The 18249-nt window shown below is 35.7% G+C and overlaps 1 protein-coding gene across 2 annotated transcripts in view; it reads right to left on the reverse strand.

Annotated features, from left to right (window-relative positions):
- Positions 1 to 18249, reverse strand: part of Itpr2 (inositol 1,4,5-trisphosphate receptor type 2) — a 474501-nt gene that overhangs the window by 235895 nt on the left and 220357 nt on the right. For both annotated transcript variants that reach the window (XM_077109287.1, XM_076854229.2), the window contains 3 exons: positions 17496 to 17621; positions 3926 to 4054; positions 1928 to 2048 (listed from right to left, as the gene is read on the reverse strand). In XM_077109287.1, coding sequence (XP_076965402.1) covers positions 1928 to 2048; positions 3926 to 4054; positions 17496 to 17621 — 376 coding nt within the window. The remainder of the gene's footprint in view (positions 1 to 1927; positions 2049 to 3925; positions 4055 to 17495; positions 17622 to 18249) is intronic.

Here is an 18249-nt window from a genome sequence, read left to right on the forward strand (position 1 = left end):
TAATAAAAATTAGGTAGTTTTGCTGTCCTTTTTTATTTTTGATGTGATACAATTGGGGCTTCCTATTCTTCTTTTCTCTTCTTTTTCTGAACCATTCAGTTATAAAAAAATTTAGGAGGTACAGAGCAGAAGAAAAAAAAGTCTGAAGGAGATATGGTGGCCCAGAGCCCTGGAGCCCAAAAAGAAGTAGAAGGTCTGTAAGGATGGCGTCCATGCTGGGGGACGGCCTGGCTCAGGGAGTTAAGGTGAAGAGGGTATGCATGTAAAGGCACGGGACAGGGCAGAGAACCAGAGGCCCAGTAAGGTGAAGAAGACAGCTCACATAGCAAGCGCATGGCCTGGACTACGGAAGCCAAGATGGCGAGCAGGGCACCTCCACAGGAGGGTGTCGGAGGCCAGATTCAGGAGGACAGCTTCCCTGTGGGGTATCCAGGCCCAATTGGGCTCTGTGTGCAAAGGAGGGTTCCAAGAGTGGAACTACTAGAGTTATAAGCTTATTTCAAGAAAGCTGGCATCTTTATCAGTTGAATTTTCCCATCTTTATCAATTGAATTTTCCAATCCAGAAATTGTATAGCTTTCCATTTATAAAAAAATTATATCCCTCAATATGATATTTTAATTTTATTCTCTTGTATTTCTAAATTTACTCTTAACTATTTAATATTTCTACTGCTATTGTGAATTCACAATATTGTGACTATTGTGAATATTTTTTATATTATGTGTTTTTGGTATACAGAAAACCCATTAAAGTATAATACTTATCTGTAATTAATTATCTTAGTGAATTGTATTACCAGTCTATTAGTTTTAGTAATTTTCAATTGATCTTCCTTGGTTAGAACTGCTTTTTAAATTATTCACGTTAAAATTGGTGCCATCCTTAAATTTTGTTAATATAAAATTGCTTCGTTCAGATTGCAAATGGGAGAAAGACTTTAAAATGATCATTAATTAAGTCATTTATCACATATGTACTGCATACATATAATAACCCTGGCCAAGTTACACAACCTAGATAATCCTGCTTTCTTAACTGTAAAATGTAAATAGTCAAAGAACCTACCTAAACTATCTATCTAAATGAGAGAATGCATGTAAGCTACTTAGCTTTGCACATGGCAAGTGCTCAGGAAATGTTAACAGTCGTAGTGACAAAGACAATGAAACCCTACAAATTGCCCTCCCCAACACCCACAGAACCACCAGAGAATGAGCAAGCCCCTCTTTGTTTTCCTTTTTTTCATTTCAGCCAGGTCTATAGTTCTCCTCCCTCCTGCCCTCCACCCTTCATTAATCAGCCTATACACACACACACACACACACACACACACACACACACACGTACACACACACATACACACACACACACACATGTACACACACACACACACACACACACGTACACACACACTCCCACAGGGATCTGTAAGAAACTCTTTTTCTAATGTTATGATCCCCTTGCCTCCCACTTCATTTGTAATTTCTGAATCTTTCAACATCTAATAGTTTCTCAAGAAATACTTATGGATTCCAAACAAAATTAGAACACTAAAAAACACTCAGAACATCCAACTGCTGTATGAAAGTCTCAGTAAGTCAGTTTATTAATAGATAAGACCCACTCTACAATGAAATGTGAGATAACAACTAAAACCATGACTTTAAAATTTTATTGAGTTATACTTTAAGTGTCAAATACAATACTATTACATTTAAATTTAGAAATAAAAATATATTCCCCCTCTCAAAAAGCCTGTGATGTTCAGAATCATTTTCTGATCATTGCTCTTCGACTTTACAGAAATCATAACTGTTTTCTTACTAAGTTGTAAATTGGAAACTTGCTTCTATCGCCTACTAGCCAAAAGTCTAGTTTTGTCAAGAGGTGTATAACTAAGTCAAACTGCACACCATGAACTTACCCACTTCTGCCAAAGTCCTGATACAGGATTCCACTGAGGCTTTCTGTGCGGGGTTTGGCCAGGTGCAATTGTAAATTCTGAAGGCAGACTGCAGCAGCTGAATGAAAACTGGCTGGTGTGTCTGAAAACAAAAAGAAACAAGGCAAGCTGTACTAATAAGCCACTAACATGCCTGATGTGGGATCTACGCATTTATCAGCAAGGTTCATCAAAATAAAATGCAATACATTTTTTCAACTTTCAGTATTATTTAATATATATCTCATTCAGCCAACATTATTCTATACCCACTTCATGATCCGCACTGTACCAGACATTATAGAAAATCAATCATTTGCATTTTAACTATATTCTTAATCAGAAAATATGCCACTTCTGAAGCCATGACATGAACCTAAGCAGTTTTTATAAATCTCTTTTTTATTCCCAAGCACAAATACAAAAGTGTTTTGGGTTTCGTTGGCTGGTGGGGTTTCATCTGATGGGCAAATAGAGAGGACGGCCGCTTTGAACTTCAAAAACAACTTCATGGGGCTGAGGTCATGACTCAGTGGTAGAGCGCTTGCTGGCACACATGAGGCACTAGGTTTGATCCTCTACACCACACAAATTTAAATAAATAAAATAAAGGTATTGTGTCCATCAACAACTAAAAAATAAATAAATAAAACAATTTCTTATATTTCTATACAATTGTTTAAAATTTTTCCCTAAAGAAAATATAATTGAAATGATATTTTTATAAGAGTACTATATAGTCACTGAAGAGTATTTGGGAACCAATGGAATAAAAATAGTCAATAATCTTTCAATCAGTGGAGATAATCAGTAACAATATTTTATAAATTATATTTGGAGGAGGAGCTGTTTCAGGACCCTTTACAGATACCAAAATCCACAGATATTCAAGGCTTTTATATGAAATTGTGTAATATTTGCATACAACCTCTGCACATCCCCCATATACTTTAAATATCTCTATATAACTTCTAATACCTAATATAATATATAGGCTATATCAATGGTTGTTGCACTGTATTGTTTAGGAAATAATGACAAATAAAGTCTGCATTTGTTTGGTTGAGATGCAATTTTTTAAAAAATATTTTTGATCCAAGGTTGGTTGAATCCTCAGATGTGAAACTAGCAGCTACAGAGAGAGTCAGCAGTATTTACTTCCTGAGTTTCTCTATGTGTATATGCATATGTATTCTTCACACAAAATATAGTATAGAATGATATTATAACGCAAATTTTGTGACCTAATATTACTTCATAAACATTTTCCTTACCAATCAACTTTCCCTTTAAAACATGACTTTTAATTGCTATATAATAAGATTCTCTACAGATACACCACAATCTATTTAGCTATTCCCTTTGTGGACATTTAAGGTGATATCAATTTTTAAATATTATAAATTATGAAAATCTTATTGTATAAACCTACACTAATTCTTTTAGGATAAATGTCCAAAGTGAAACTATTGGATTAAAATACCTATCCATTTAAAGAACTATGTCATCATTTCAACACTTGGCATGTAGTCAACATATAGATGTGAAAGATGTCAGCCTGCTTACAGAGGAAGGAAAAATAACACAATTTCAAGATAGGGTCTCTTTATTTAAAATAAAGTTTGGTTCAGAAATAGGGATAATTTGAAAGAAGAATGCTTTTCAGAAAATAGCTGGGCACAGTGGCACATCCCTGTAATCCCAGCAGCTTGGGAGGATGAGGCAAGAGGATCACAAGTTCAAAGCCAATCTTAGCAACTTAGTGAGTCCCTGAGCAACTCAGCAAGACCCTGTATAGAAATAAAATATAAGAAAGGGCTGGGAATGAGGCTCAGTGTTCAAGTGCCCCTGGGTTCAATCCCAGTACAAAAAAAAAAAAAAAAGAAATGTAGAGAACAACTTCTGAACCAGACTGTAAATTTTTCCTACTCCAAGAATATAAATTCCTTGCAACAATGCTTCTGCTCTTGGTTCAGTTACCTGGAGGCTGGTACTGTTGTCTGAGAAAGGAGAGCTGAAGAAGCCACTCACGATGCTCATGACTGACTCCGTGATGCACTTCTCCAGGAAGACGTCTGCGTGCTTCCTGTCTGTAGTGCTGTTGCAGACCTGGAGAGAAGAGCAAAACAACTCAGTATGCTTCATCCCATCTTTGCATCATAACTCAATACAGGAATCTTCTAAAAAAAATTGTCCTGAAATAGCTCTCCATAACAATTTTTATCCTTTTTAAAGTTGCTTTCATTAGAAACATTTCTGCCCCCAATCCATTAAAATTGTATCATTTTCCAGAAGCTCCTTCTTCAAGTCTGACTCATCTCAGCCAGGGATCAGAATTCTTTCACAGACTCCAAGCTGCTTATTCTTGATTGGCTTCTCCATTCTCTTGCACACCAACCTGTCCCCTAGTCCCCAAGGTTGGTTCTCCTGGAAAACACTTTTTCTCCCATTCAACATGAGGAAGCCAAAGAAAAAATAGTCTTAAGTATAAGAAAATGGTAGATGTAATCAATGGTGGTGAGTGTCTGCATACACTTTACCCAAACTGGACAGGGCAAACAAAGAAAATATCTGGAGGGGAGACCAGAAAGGTCAGAGGAGATAAATCAACACCCTTTCCAACAATTCTGACTTTCTCACCTACAGATGATCTGGGAAGCATGGAAATGTACTTTTGTAAGCATTCTTCTCAGAGTAGGCTGAGCAAGAAGGCACAAAACTAGAGCTACAGACAGACCAAAAAGGACAGCCCTGGAGCTGGGGTTGTAGCTCAGTGGTAGAGTGCTTGCCTCACATGTGTGAGGCACTGGGTTTGATTCTCAGCACCACACATAAATAAATGAATAAAATAAAGGTCCATCAACAACTAAAAACTATTTTTAAAAAAGGACAGCCCTGCTTCCTGCTCTGCTCTTTACATCTGATTAAATGAGGCACAAACTGGCCATTTTGCCAAACTATAAATTTCAAAGTGTATCAGGGTTGTCAAATTACAAATGCTAAGATGTATGATTTTAAAAAAACACATAAAAAGCACACAGGAAACATGGAGATAAAAAGGAGAAGGAGGAGAACAGAAGGTGTGAGAAGAGACTGAAAAACAGAGAGGGAAATAAAATTTAAATGTTGACAAATTGTAGTGGGTAAATATGGTGGCCATATGTTCCAGATGTTCTTAGGCAATCCAAATTTTTACGTGATTTTTGCCTTTTTCAATAAGGTGCTTAAGTAAAAGAATAAGTAAATGTAATTTCATTTGATATTGCTTTAAAACCCTTCATACAAATTCATAAAAGAGAAAAATTCCTTTCTCAAACCATGTGTTCCAGTGTTTTCAGTTTAGAAAACAGAAGTGCTAAAGCTAGCAATTGCTGAATGGGGGAGAAGAAAGAGGACAAGTTTGCATCGAAGCCCTTTTCCATCTCATTTTTTCCCCTCTATTAAATGGCACCTATCTGATGTTTTTAGAACTAAAAGGTTTTCAGTACAACTAACGTCATAGGGTTATAGTAGGGAACAGTACAATTAAAGGAAATAAACGATGCCAAGTTATGTAATCCAGCTATTGTCCCAGTATATAACATCCTGTCTGGCACATACAAGATGTTCAATACAGTAGTCCCCCCTTATCCACAGAGATATATTCTAAGACCCCTGGGTAGATGCTTGAAACCATGTACCATGGTTCATCTACCAAACCCCAAATATACATATTTTTTCTTACACATGCATACCTACAATGAAGTTTAAGTGGCAAATTAGGTACACTAAGAGATTAACAACAACATAATAAAATGAACCAATTACAACAATATACTGGAATGAAAATTATGTGAATGTGGTCTCTATCTTCCCCGACAATCTTATTTTATTTTCACCTTTTCACTTAAATACTTTCCAACTTCTCTTTGACATATGTGAATTGCCAGCATCACTACTCTTGTGTGTTGGGGTCAAAATTAAGTAAAATGAGCGTCACTTGAACATAAGCACTACAACACTGCTACAGTGGATCCAATAACCAAGGGGTCTACTAAGTGACTAGCAGGTAGGTAGCATATATGCCATGGATAGGCTGGACAAAGGGATGATTCACATCCTGGGCCAGAGGGCATGGGATGACGGATGACATAAGATGCGTGAGATTTCATCAAGCTACTAAGAACAGCATGCAATTTAAAACTTATGCATTGTTTGTTTCTGGAATTGCCCATTTAATACATTCAAATTTCTGTCACCCTCAGATAACTGAAACTGCAGAAAGTGAAACTGTGTATAAGAGGGGACTTTTAAATGTTTGTAAAATGAATGACTCAATGAACTAATTAAAAAAAATAACTAACGATTCTTATTTTTTGTTTTGTTCATTAACTTTGAGCTAGGCTATCTTTGTGAGCCACTCTAACCTGGAATTAACATTTCATGTGGTCTCAGAACTGATATAAAATTGATTTTCCCAAGATGGATATGAATTAGGATTTAGTTCTGTTGGTACCTTTCTAGCACTAGCTTTTACATTGAACTTTTCTGATATGGAGGATAAAACTGTCTTAATGTTGAATTTGTAGCAGACCAATTCTGGCACAACCAGCAAGAGTGACCTTCTTCATTCATGATACAACATGCAATCATGTGGAGCTCTCTGGAGTTATGAGAGTTATCACACTGCATTACTTGCAACTGGAAATTTGCTAAAGCACCACCCAGAAATTTCCCTTTCAGTCAATAGAGAAATAAAAGTTATCTATTTCTAGATAAAAATCTTTATTCAAAATCTTGAATAGTAAAAACTCTTTATGTTCACAAAATGGTACAAAACCTATTCTCTTTTCAAGCTATTTTTTTCTGCCTCATATGAATGGCATCCCATACTTTATTATCATTAATAGCCAAGAAATGTAGGAAGCTACTTTTCTTTTTTTAATTTATTTTTTAGTTGTTGTTCGACCTTTATTTTATTTATTTTATATGCAGTGCTGAGAATCGAAACCAGTGCCTCACATATGCCAGGCACGTGCACTACTGCTGAGCCACAGCCCCAACCCCAGGAAACTACTTTTCTTATTAAAATCTTTTAAGAAATTTTCAGGGGACATGAAGCTAATAAATAGTGTAATATTTCCTTGTCCTCTCTATTACTGATTTTTATTACCTCTTTACAACAAAGATCAGAAATGACTCAAATACAAATATATCACATTAAATTATCTTTTATGTGTTTTACATATGTTTTCTCAAGTTTCAATCGCTTTCATGTATTAATGACATAACATTATTTCCTATAAAACATTTCTATGTACTGTCATTACCTAAAAACTTGTTTTGAAAGGCTATATTTATTCCATCATTTTAATGTATTATCATGCTTTAATCTATTTTTGGAATGGGCTGAGGTATACATTACCAAAAGTTACAAATAATTTTCTTAGTTATTTCCTTCTTGCTAGTCTTTTATGTGATTTCTTTTATTTTTTTTATTTATTCATTTTTATTTATTTAGGTTATCACAAAGAATTATGCGAGATTACCAATTTTACTTTCAGATTTTTGGGTATATTTCACCCAAGAACGAGTCAAATGAGGGTGAGTAGACAGTTTTATACTACTTGTTGGGATGATCCTCTAAATAAATTTACGATGCTATCAACAACCATGGGTACATAGGATGTCCCTACATTACCATCACTAGCTCTAGCTTTCAGGTTCTGGTTGGGTTTCATTACTGCAGGGCACTGTCGGGAGATCACAGAGTGGAAGAGAAAGAGGTCAGGTACCTACCCACCTCTGCTCCCATGCCCACCTCCCTTTTCCTTCTGAGACTTCCATGTTCTGGGGACCCACTTCCGACGGGAGTCCATCTTGCATGCCTGAAAACTGCCCCCTGACAGGAATACTGTGCTGCCCACTCCCCTTCAGGACCCTAGGCAGTACCAGCTCTGTCTTGTTCCCAGTTCCTGGTTCCTTCAGCTCTACCCATACTTCTCACAGTATGCCATTTGTTTCCTACTGAACAGACTGCTACACCTACATATTATAATAATTATTTTGTCAATTTAATGATACCTAAAAGTTATTTCATTTTGTATTTCATACATTGTTAACAAGGCTGGGTACTTTTATGTCATCATTTCATTTCTGTTTTCTGTCCTGTACAAGTAACTCAAGCCCTGGAAACCACTTTCCAACAACCTGGATAATGACTGTACATTATATATCAGTTTAATAGACCTTTTATAAGCTCTTTTCAGATTGTGCACTCTGACTCTTAGAATATTTACATCCTATGTTTCACTGTGTAAATTAATTTTTAACATTCAAGCCCTACTACTTATTTTGATCAGACCTATTTATTTAACATAAAGAACACAAAACCTCCCTTCTTCAAAAAAATTTATAGTCTATACATTTTTATTCTAGTTTTTAAACTCTTTATCTGCATTTTGCTGCTGTAGGTAATCTAATTTGCAGAAAATGCTTATTTTTTTCCCATACTGAAACTCACCTGCCCTCCAAACATTTATTGAATAGTAATTTCTTGCCTCCTTCTTAGTTGGCTTCAGGTTGGTCTTACAATAGGTCACTAATTACTTAAATCTCTCTCTAAATTTTTATATACACCAAGGATTTTCGAAATATCTTAATCCAACTGCATAAAAATAAAAGATTCTCAGTTTGTAATGTGTTTTCCCAGGAAAACAAAATCCTACCTTTTGAAATATTTGTCTTCTCTTATTTCCAGATGAATTTTACTGTATATTTGTCGAAATTCATGACGTATCATACAGCTTCTTGAATTTTTAAATTCAAGCTAAACATTGGATTAGGAATTCGAATATCTGATTAAACAAAATAAAGTCCCGTCTACTAGAGACCTTATTTCAATCAAGAAAGGCACTCCGCAGACAAATTAATAAATACAGAACATGTGAAGTGGTAAAAAAAAAAAATCAAGAAAAAAAAACAGACTATGGAGAAAATAGAGAGAGGCAAGTGGTATAGAGAATGTTCCAGGAGGGGTGATTATGTTGAGGATTACAATTTTTTTACATATCTTACATAACATCTCATTTTAATGAAGAACTGAAAGAAGAAGCAACCGTGGAGATTTCTGGGGCAAAAGCAATTAACAAACTGTCTCCACAATTAGAATTCACATGCCTGGATGCCAGGAACCGATCTGTCGTGCTTACCACTACACACACAGCAATTCTGCACTTATTAGGTATTCTATTTGATGAAAAATTTTATCAAGTGAAATTTTCAGACACGACTATGTCTGAATTTCTCCATTATCATATACGATGTCCCTCCTCTCTTCTGCTCTAAAAGTAATTGGTACCCTCCCAAAGATGACAGGCTATGCTAAATAAATTACCAGATGCTAGAGCAGCACTGTCCAATAAAACTGTGTCTATGATGCCCAATTTAGAAGCCCCTAGATGCACATGCTTACTGAATACTTAAATATGGCAGGTGCAATTGAGGAATTGACTTTAAATTGCAGTTAATTGATTCTGATTAAAATTTAACTTGAGATAACCACACATGGCAAGCGGCTCTTGTACAGGGCAAGAATGCACTAGAGCCAGTAGCACACCTTTGATCACTGAGAAAATAAATCCCAAGGATCATTTTATTATTCCTCAAGGAGAACAAAAATGTTCCTCTAAATATCTGAGGTAATATCTCATATTTATTTTAATTTACATTCCTTTGCTTGTGAGGCCAAAACTTTCGCAAGTGTTTGCTTTCTGTATCGCCTTTGTACGAGAATCACCTGCTCATTCACCAAATTGGTTCTCTTAGATTCTAAATTTATTTCAGAAAAAAAAAAATTCTTAATCACAGGAATTCTGAAAACTAAAGAGAAATAAAAAGGAAAACAAAATTATCCAAAATCCTATAATTTAGATAAAACTATTGCTAATATTGAAAAATTATTTTGTTATACTTTTCCTCTGCCACATATATTTTACATAACTGAGATTCTTCTGGAATCAGTTTTATATCTTCCTTTTTATACAACACTTCATCAATTAGCATTTCTCACATTAAAAGCTCTCAAACAGTCTCGTTGACTCAACATCTATCATATAGATGTCAGAATTTATTTAATCATTTTTCTATTGTTCAGTACTTAAATTATTTGCTGCTTTATAATAGCATAAAATTAAGTTGAACCTTTCTGACTATAAATCCTTGATGGTGTTTTTAAATTATTTCCCAAGGGAAGATTCTTGGATGTTAAATTTCATGATATATTTAAAATTATATAATATTTACTTTATATAAATAAAATAATATAAATATACCATTATTTATATCATATAACTTTATGCAGAAAGTCTGCATAAAATTATATTCTCATCTAATCAAAAGGGTATATAAATGCGCATCCTGAACCATTATCAATATTATCTTTTTACTCTTGCAATTAGGATGGTTGGAAATTGGATCTTATTTACCTTTGTATTTTTTAAAATTATTAATAGTTGGACATTTTTCAGAGGTCTATTAACGACTTATATTTACTCTTTCTATAAATCCTAAATGCCAAAAACAAATGAATCAAAAATGCTTGGTTTTTCCCATTGTTTTATTAGACTGTTAGTGCTTTCCTTAATAACATATGTAAGTTCTTTACTACACTTTTAAAAGCATATAGTAATTTTTTCCATTTTGATGGTTTTCTGAAATTTTTACTTGGAAAGTTTTTAAGTGCCTAAGTAAGTATTAAATCTTCAAACAGTGAAATGTCTAGAATATTCCTTAGCGAATTTCATTCATTGCTTTTATGCTTAAAAAGAACTTTCTCATCCAAATATATTCATCTACATTTCCACTCATTTTTAGTTTCCATTTGTCCACCTAAAAATCCATTTTTCTTATTGTTACCATATTATGTAAGTTCATTTCACCTCAAATAGCCAGTGTCCTCAAAAATCATTTTGATTTAATTTAAATCAACAATTTTGTTGAGTGCCTGTTCCATGCCAAGAATGTTTTACATACTTAGAATCCCATCAGTGAATAGAATATACAAAAATCACTACTTTAATGGAGTTTATATTATTAATTTAATTATCTAAGAACAGGCAATGGGTCAAATATGGCCATATCCACTCAATTACGTATTGTATGTGGCTTCTTACCCTGTAATAATTGCTATAATAGTTATAATAGTGGCCTACAAAACAAATATTCATTATATGCTCTTTACAGAAAAAGTTTGCTGATCCCTAGAAATAACCAATCCTTTCTCATTAGTGAGTAGTGTTTTATTATACATTAAGATCTTACATATATAAAGGGATGTTTCTGGCTGTTTATTTCATTTGACTGACATGCCTAGTTAATTCTGTATTAAGACTGTTCTTACTTTGTTTCTAAATCCACTTTGTAAGTCAACTTAACTTCAGGTGACATTATTAATTTATTCTATACATAGTTACTGAATATCTACTATTGTGAGGCATTGTTCTAGGTGAGGACTAAATGAAACAGATAAAATCCCTGTCTTTCATTTGTTTCTCCTGAAATAGAAACAAATACATAAAGAAATATCAGATGGTAGTAAACTGTATTGAGAAAAATGGAGCAAGCATAGGGAGGATAGTAGGTGTTCAGAGAAGGGCTCTCTAAAAGGGTGGCTTATAAGGAGGGGCCTGCAAGAAGGGAAAGAAGAAGTAGTGAGGATAACTGAGGGGCCAAGCATACAGGAAAAGGTGCTGAGATGGGAGCATGTTGGGAAAAGTGGCAAGGAGGACACTAGATGGAACAGGAAGCTAGTTGGGGATGGGATAAGAAAACATCAAAACCAGGGGATGGAGTGAGAGCAGGCTGAAGGTCAAATCATGCAGAAGTTTTGCTCTGGGTAAGACATAAAGTCTCCGAAGGGATTTGAAAGAGCAGTGACCTGCACCTCCTCCACTTCTTCCTCTTTCTCCTCCAGACAAGACAGTGGGACTTTGGAACAGGGTGATCATGATCCAAGTGTTCAAAAGTAGTCAAATTTGGGACATTTTAATACCAGAACTTGCTGAAGGGTTGGATTTAAGGTATAAGAAAAAAAAAATGGTTTATAGATGACATTAAGATTTTTTCCTATACCTAGAGTGAGAATGAAACTTCTATTTACTACAATGCTGAAGATTTAGAAAGGGATTGTTTCACAGCAGGGCATGGGAATGAATAAAGAGTTTGAGGTCAGATAGCCAAATGGATATGTCATGTAGACAGATATGTAAGATTGGACACCAGGGGAAAAGTCTAGGCTTCAATCAACCCAGTATTAAAGTTAAGAGAAGAGATGAGATCAGCAAGAAGTGACTATAGTCAGAGAACGGAACAAGTTCAAGGTGTGAACCTGGCACATCCCAATATTTGGAAGCTGGAAAGATGCAGAGGAAAGAGCCCAGAGACTGAGAAGCAGTTAGTGAGGTGGAAGACAAAGAGGATAGAACTCATCTTGGGGCCCAAGGGAAGAAGTATTTGAACAAATAACTGAACAATAATAAATACTGCAAAGAATTTGAAGAGCAGAAAATATGATGCCAGACAGGGAACAATCAACCAATCATCAAGAACAGGTAAACACTCAGCAACTCAGTGAGACCTTGTCTCAGAATAAAAAATAGAAAATAAATTTTAAAAATGGTCTGGGGGATGTGGCTCATTGGTTGAGTGCCCCTGGGTTCAATCCCTGGTACCAAAAAAAACAAAAAACAAAAAAAAAAAACCAGGCAAATCAGCTCTTCAACTCAGGTGGATACTATCATTATAATTCAGCATGAAAGTTAAAGAGATTTGAATAGAATTACAAAGGAAAGGAGGAAAGATCTACTCAAATCATAAAATCTATAGAATATACTTTTTCACTTCCCTGCAATGCTAGCTAATGAGACCATACTTTAAAAAAAAAAGAGGGGGTGGGCTTTAAAATGAGGCTTATCAATGGTTCATTCAACTTAAGAAACAAAAGAAAATTAAATCTTTTTAATCCTATAAAATGAAAGAAATAGGAAAGTATGCCCCAAAGTACATATAGATCACATTTTTTCTCCTTCCTTTTACCTATTTGGTAAGTTAAGTAAAGAGAGTATGGTATTACTCAAGTGATCTATCTGAAAATGAAATACTTAGATCTTTGTCTTGTTAAGTAATGACTGATGGGACAACGATATGACATTGTGTTAGGTGTGCCTCCTAAATTATTTCTTGGTCTAATTTCATTCTGCCAGTATATCACTTAGACTAGTCTTGGTATTATAGGATCTTGAAATTGATAGTGAAATTGGGAACATCTTCAAAAACATATACATAATCGGAGGCTGACATTGATCATAGTCCACCTTCCTCCTTGTGCTTTCTCCTAATGACTCAAGTCCCCTGACTTCACCACAACAATCAGTTATAAAGCTAAAGAAAAGCATTCCTGCCCTACAAACACCAATTTTAGCTGCATTAGAGCATAGATCAAAGTAGGCTGTCATTAAATGCTCTAAAAGACAGGGTAACAACTTTTCATGGGTCTAATAGCTTTTGTGACCTGCCTGAATCTGGTGTATTTACAGCCCATGGATGCTGCCTCTGTCAGGAATCAGAATGGAGTAAGTATGTGAAATAATTGGGCAATAGTTTATTAAAAATTATCTCTGAAGAAATATTTTCTTATATGGGTTTTAAGATGATAAAAGACAAGGAGATACAAACAAGAGAATGAAAGATCCTAATAGAGGTGACTCTTTGGAGGGTGGTAGTCCACAGCAAACAAAAGAGGAAAAAACCAAAAAGCCCCTGTCATGCTGGCTCCAGAAAACCTCGGGAAGAAAGGCGAAAGGCAGAATCAGTGCTACGGTGTGTCAATATTTCATTTATTTTTAAACAATTAATTTTTTAAACAAATTGTTCTCCAAATTTCTACTAAAACATAATTGTGCTGGCCAGACCCTGCACGAAGTAGTTAGCTCCAACCTGAATACCAAACCTTTAAAGAGAAACACAGACAGACTAGTAGGAACCCAAAAGTATATGAAAACAAGGATCCCACAAATGACTTCATAGGTTCATGGAAAGATGTGAAGGAAATATGAAATAATTGACAAGTTGGGTGGAGAAAGGCTTCCCATTCTACAGCAAGCTAGTGGAGTCACCTAGCAAATTATCACATTTGAACCCACAAACAAAATTATGAGGCCAACCTAGGTTTTAAATTCATTTAATTTTATAATTTCAACATAGACTGCAGACAAGGAAATTTTGTTGCTTCTAATAAACACTTATATTTTTGTGAACTTAATTGTTTGATATTATTGCTGGAAGAATATCAAGGTCAAAATTATCATAAATAAGGGATGAGGACATAGCTCAGGGGTATAGGTCTTTTACCCAGCATGCATGAGGCCTAGGTTTGATCCTCACTATCACAAAACACACACACACACACACACACACACACACACACACACACACATACACACACACACACACACGTGTGTGTGTATACGCTATATATAATAAATTAAAATTTGACTCAATACAAGAGCTTTTAATAATTAAGTTATGTGGTAATAAAAACAAAAGACTCAAGAACAGAAAGATCATTGTTAAAAGAAATATTCAGGTAGTGCTGAAAACTATGAACTGGACATAAAGTTGAACAACATATATTCATCTCTTCTAACCCTAACATGCTATGGAAAGACCATAACATCCATCTTACCAAATACTTTCCTACAGATTCTCTTCACCATTTCTCACTTAATTGAGTATCATGGGATTTCATAACTTTGTTGTAACATCTGAATTTGATTCATGCCCTCTGTGACAACTCATCAACTACTGTTGTGCATGTCCAGCTTCGTGTCTAGTTTTGGGTTTCTGCCTGTGCTGGATAATCCCCCCTTTGGTTATACTCAATATTATTATTTGGTATAGGACTCAGGGAAGCACTTTAAAGTTGCTAGGTTCCATACAACTTTTCAATAATACTGGTGATAATGATATAGGTGAAGTTGCCCACTCACCTAGAAGGCACCTTGCTAAGAGTTTTGCATGCCTTGTTTCACTGAATCTTCCCAGGAACACCATGAGGAATATGTTATTATTCTATTCATTATATAAATAAGGAAACTTTGAGTGAGACTGCTAAGTACCTTGCCCAAGATAACCAGAGCCAGTGTGGACACAGACTTTGATCTGGCTACCTTCTGTGAAATACCTACCCTCAACCACCATTCTCTACTAAAGCAATTCTCAAAGTGTGTTCCCTGAACCAGCAACTATAAATCATCACCTTGAGTCTTAAAAATGCCAAGTCTCCCAGGTACTGAATCAGAAACTCTCAGGTCAGAGCCCAACAATCTGTGTTTTAATAAGTTCCCAAGTAATTCTAAAGCTTGAGAACTACTACCCTACTAAATGGAAAGACCGATTTCTACTCACTTAACCATACTTATTTTATAATTTGAACTAAACATTTGAAGTAGCCCCTTAATCTTTTTTTATAGGAGAAGAAAGAAATTCCAGATGTGGAAGAATCAGGTTTCCTTTTCTCTCCGGAAACAGAAAGGGTGATTTCCTGACAACTCCGGTGAGTGGATTAGAGAACCTCTGCTTTAAAATATGGACAGGAGGGAAATAAGAAGGAAAAAGTACTTTCACAGTATAGTTAAGCCCTTGTGGTTAGACATGAAAAGCGAATAGACCTAGAAGGTCTTGAAATTCCCTTAGAGACTACAGAATAAATAACATGAATCATCTGCTTCATCAAAACAGCTAAAATGAAAAACAAACAAACAAAAAGCAAACTTCCCACAGGCATAGTTAAAAAAAAAAAACATAAATCTATACACTTTTGTCTTCCGGATGCATTAGTGGAAAAGTGTTTCCAAGGTGCCATAATCAATGGCAGTTACCATCAGCTTTCTGTGGTTTAAAAAAAAAAAAAAAAGTCCTTTTAGCATTATAACTCACGCTGCCTAGAATACGCCCTTGGTCTGTCTTACGCTTATCTCTACTCAGTAGCACAGTAGTGCAACTCGGCAAATCAGTCCATAATCTCTTTAGCATCTTCCTGCACGTGCAATTTTAAAGCTCAGGCATTGGCACAGAAATCATCCTTTACTTCAAGGACTCTAGAGACTCTTTCACATTCTTGCATCTCGCTAGATACTAACTTTTCATAAGCCAGTGGGAATACATATGAGTATTATGTTAAATCTCATATAAAACAGAGTGGTTTCTTTACAGGTGCAGATTTACCTGAGAAAGGTAAAAGTGGCTTCCAGTCAGATGGAAATGATGTAAAACAGAAACTACCCTACCTCACGTGAACTTGAACCTAGTGGAGATGGCACACACTTAACCACCCAAAGATACAATGAGTGAAATCGCACCTGGAAACTGTGGCTAAGTAGAAAAGAAAAGCACAGGGCCCACTGTATTTTCCAAAGTTGCTCGTGGGTATCTAGGGTCATAGTGTTTTACTGTATCTGCTGTGTTGTCCCTCCTTCTAGAAAGGGCTACAGAAAGGCAGTGAGATGACATTCTGAAAGATGGTGGAAATAAGGGCTTCACCAATCCTTTAACAAAGAAATGTATCTGAAGCCTGTACAAAGCTACCAGCACTCAGGAATGGACAGGCCAGAGAGATGAGCACAGGCCATCGTAACTCCTAACAGGTCTAAGGAGTTATCTATACAGCATTACCAGTGAAAGGCTTATTTTCACTCCATGTCCTATTACTTTAAAGAAAAAACTAGAGAAGGTTTTTTTTTAATTAAAATAATAGACCCTGGACATTGTAAGAATTCACTTTGCAAAAGAAAGGACTAACACATACTGAAGAGAATTCAGTGCTATCTTCAACTGAAGATTCACTCCTTCCTTTCTTTATCTGTTCATTCACTTAGTAATAACAGAACAAAAACATGCCTAGCAGTATCTAGAATATGCCATCCAGCTCCACACATCCTTTCCTAAACCCTGCCCCAAAACAAAAACAAGAGGAAATGGACTCCAAGCAAAAGCAGAGTCTAGTTTTGCTGACATGAGTGATAACACCACATGATTAACTTATTCCCACATGCTTCCAAGGAAGGCTGAATGAGCAATAATGAGTAATGCTAAGTCTGCAGTCAGGTCAAGTGCCTACCTGCCTGAGAGAGGAGGTTGAGGCCCGGAGGCCTCCCCCACCTGTGGTGTTAATTGCACTCATGGTATGAGTTGATTACAAATTGACCTCTGCCAAATGTCTTCTCAGACCAATGTAAAAATGCTACTAAAATTCTACTTAGTAACAGACAAATATCATTTTTAAAGGTAAGAAATGAACACTATCTAGTACTATGCATACTATACGACATTGTGGACATTAACGCATTAAATCTTACCATCTGGTGGAACTCATTCACAACTTCGTGAATGTAAGAGTGAAGCAAAAGGTTGTAGGTTTGATGGAAATCTCAGCTGTTTAATTCTGTTTAGTCAGAGGATATATTGCCAACCTTACTAAACATGAATAGTGTTTAAAGGTGAAAGTGCAACTTACCCTTGCCATATCCACCAAGAAGTTCTCAAATAATTTCCAAATGTGGTTACTTGTGTAGATTTCTTTCATTTCCACTTCAGTGTCAACATAACAGTGGTTAACAAAGTTCACATAAGCAATTTTAACCTGTGTAAGTTTCAAATTCAAAAGAAAGTTAATTTCTTTAGTGATCACTTTCAAATATCAATTACAAAAGGTTCAAATGTGTTAGTCCCTGTAGTATATTACTGCATGTTTATCTACCTAGAATGCATTCCCATTTCCTTTCTTTTGCCAGGACAATCCACTCCAGTCCAGGGGTGAACATGTGATCTAGTACTCAGGTCTGTAGGCCCAAGGACTGATGTGAGAATAGGCATTTCATGCAAACCAAGCCTCTCATCCTATCACAGAGACTCTAGGGGTCAGGGGTGCTCCCTTGCTCGCTCTCTCTCTCTCCTCTTCTCCCTCCCTCTTTCCCTGCCCCTTCTCCCCGCTCTTACCTACTACTAAAGTGAAACATGATAAATCTGAACTTGAAGAAACTATCTGCTAGGTGTGTGGAGAGAAAAAGTATGCCCAGAAGAAGTGAATGAGGCAAAGACACAAAGGAACAAGGGACAACAGAAAGAATTCTGAACCTCTACATCCACTTGAACAATAGTCCTTCAAATTTCCAAGTACAAGAGCCAGTAAAATCCCCTTAAATTCCCTTTCTTGTTTAAACTACTTTGTTAGGTCTCTGTCACTTGCAACCAGAAGTCCTAATATAATG

Source organism: Callospermophilus lateralis, chromosome 4 (assembly GCF_048772815.1).
Source record: "Callospermophilus lateralis isolate mCalLat2 chromosome 4, mCalLat2.hap1, whole genome shotgun sequence".
Classification (NCBI taxonomy): Eukaryota; Metazoa; Chordata; class Mammalia; order Rodentia; family Sciuridae; genus Callospermophilus; species Callospermophilus lateralis.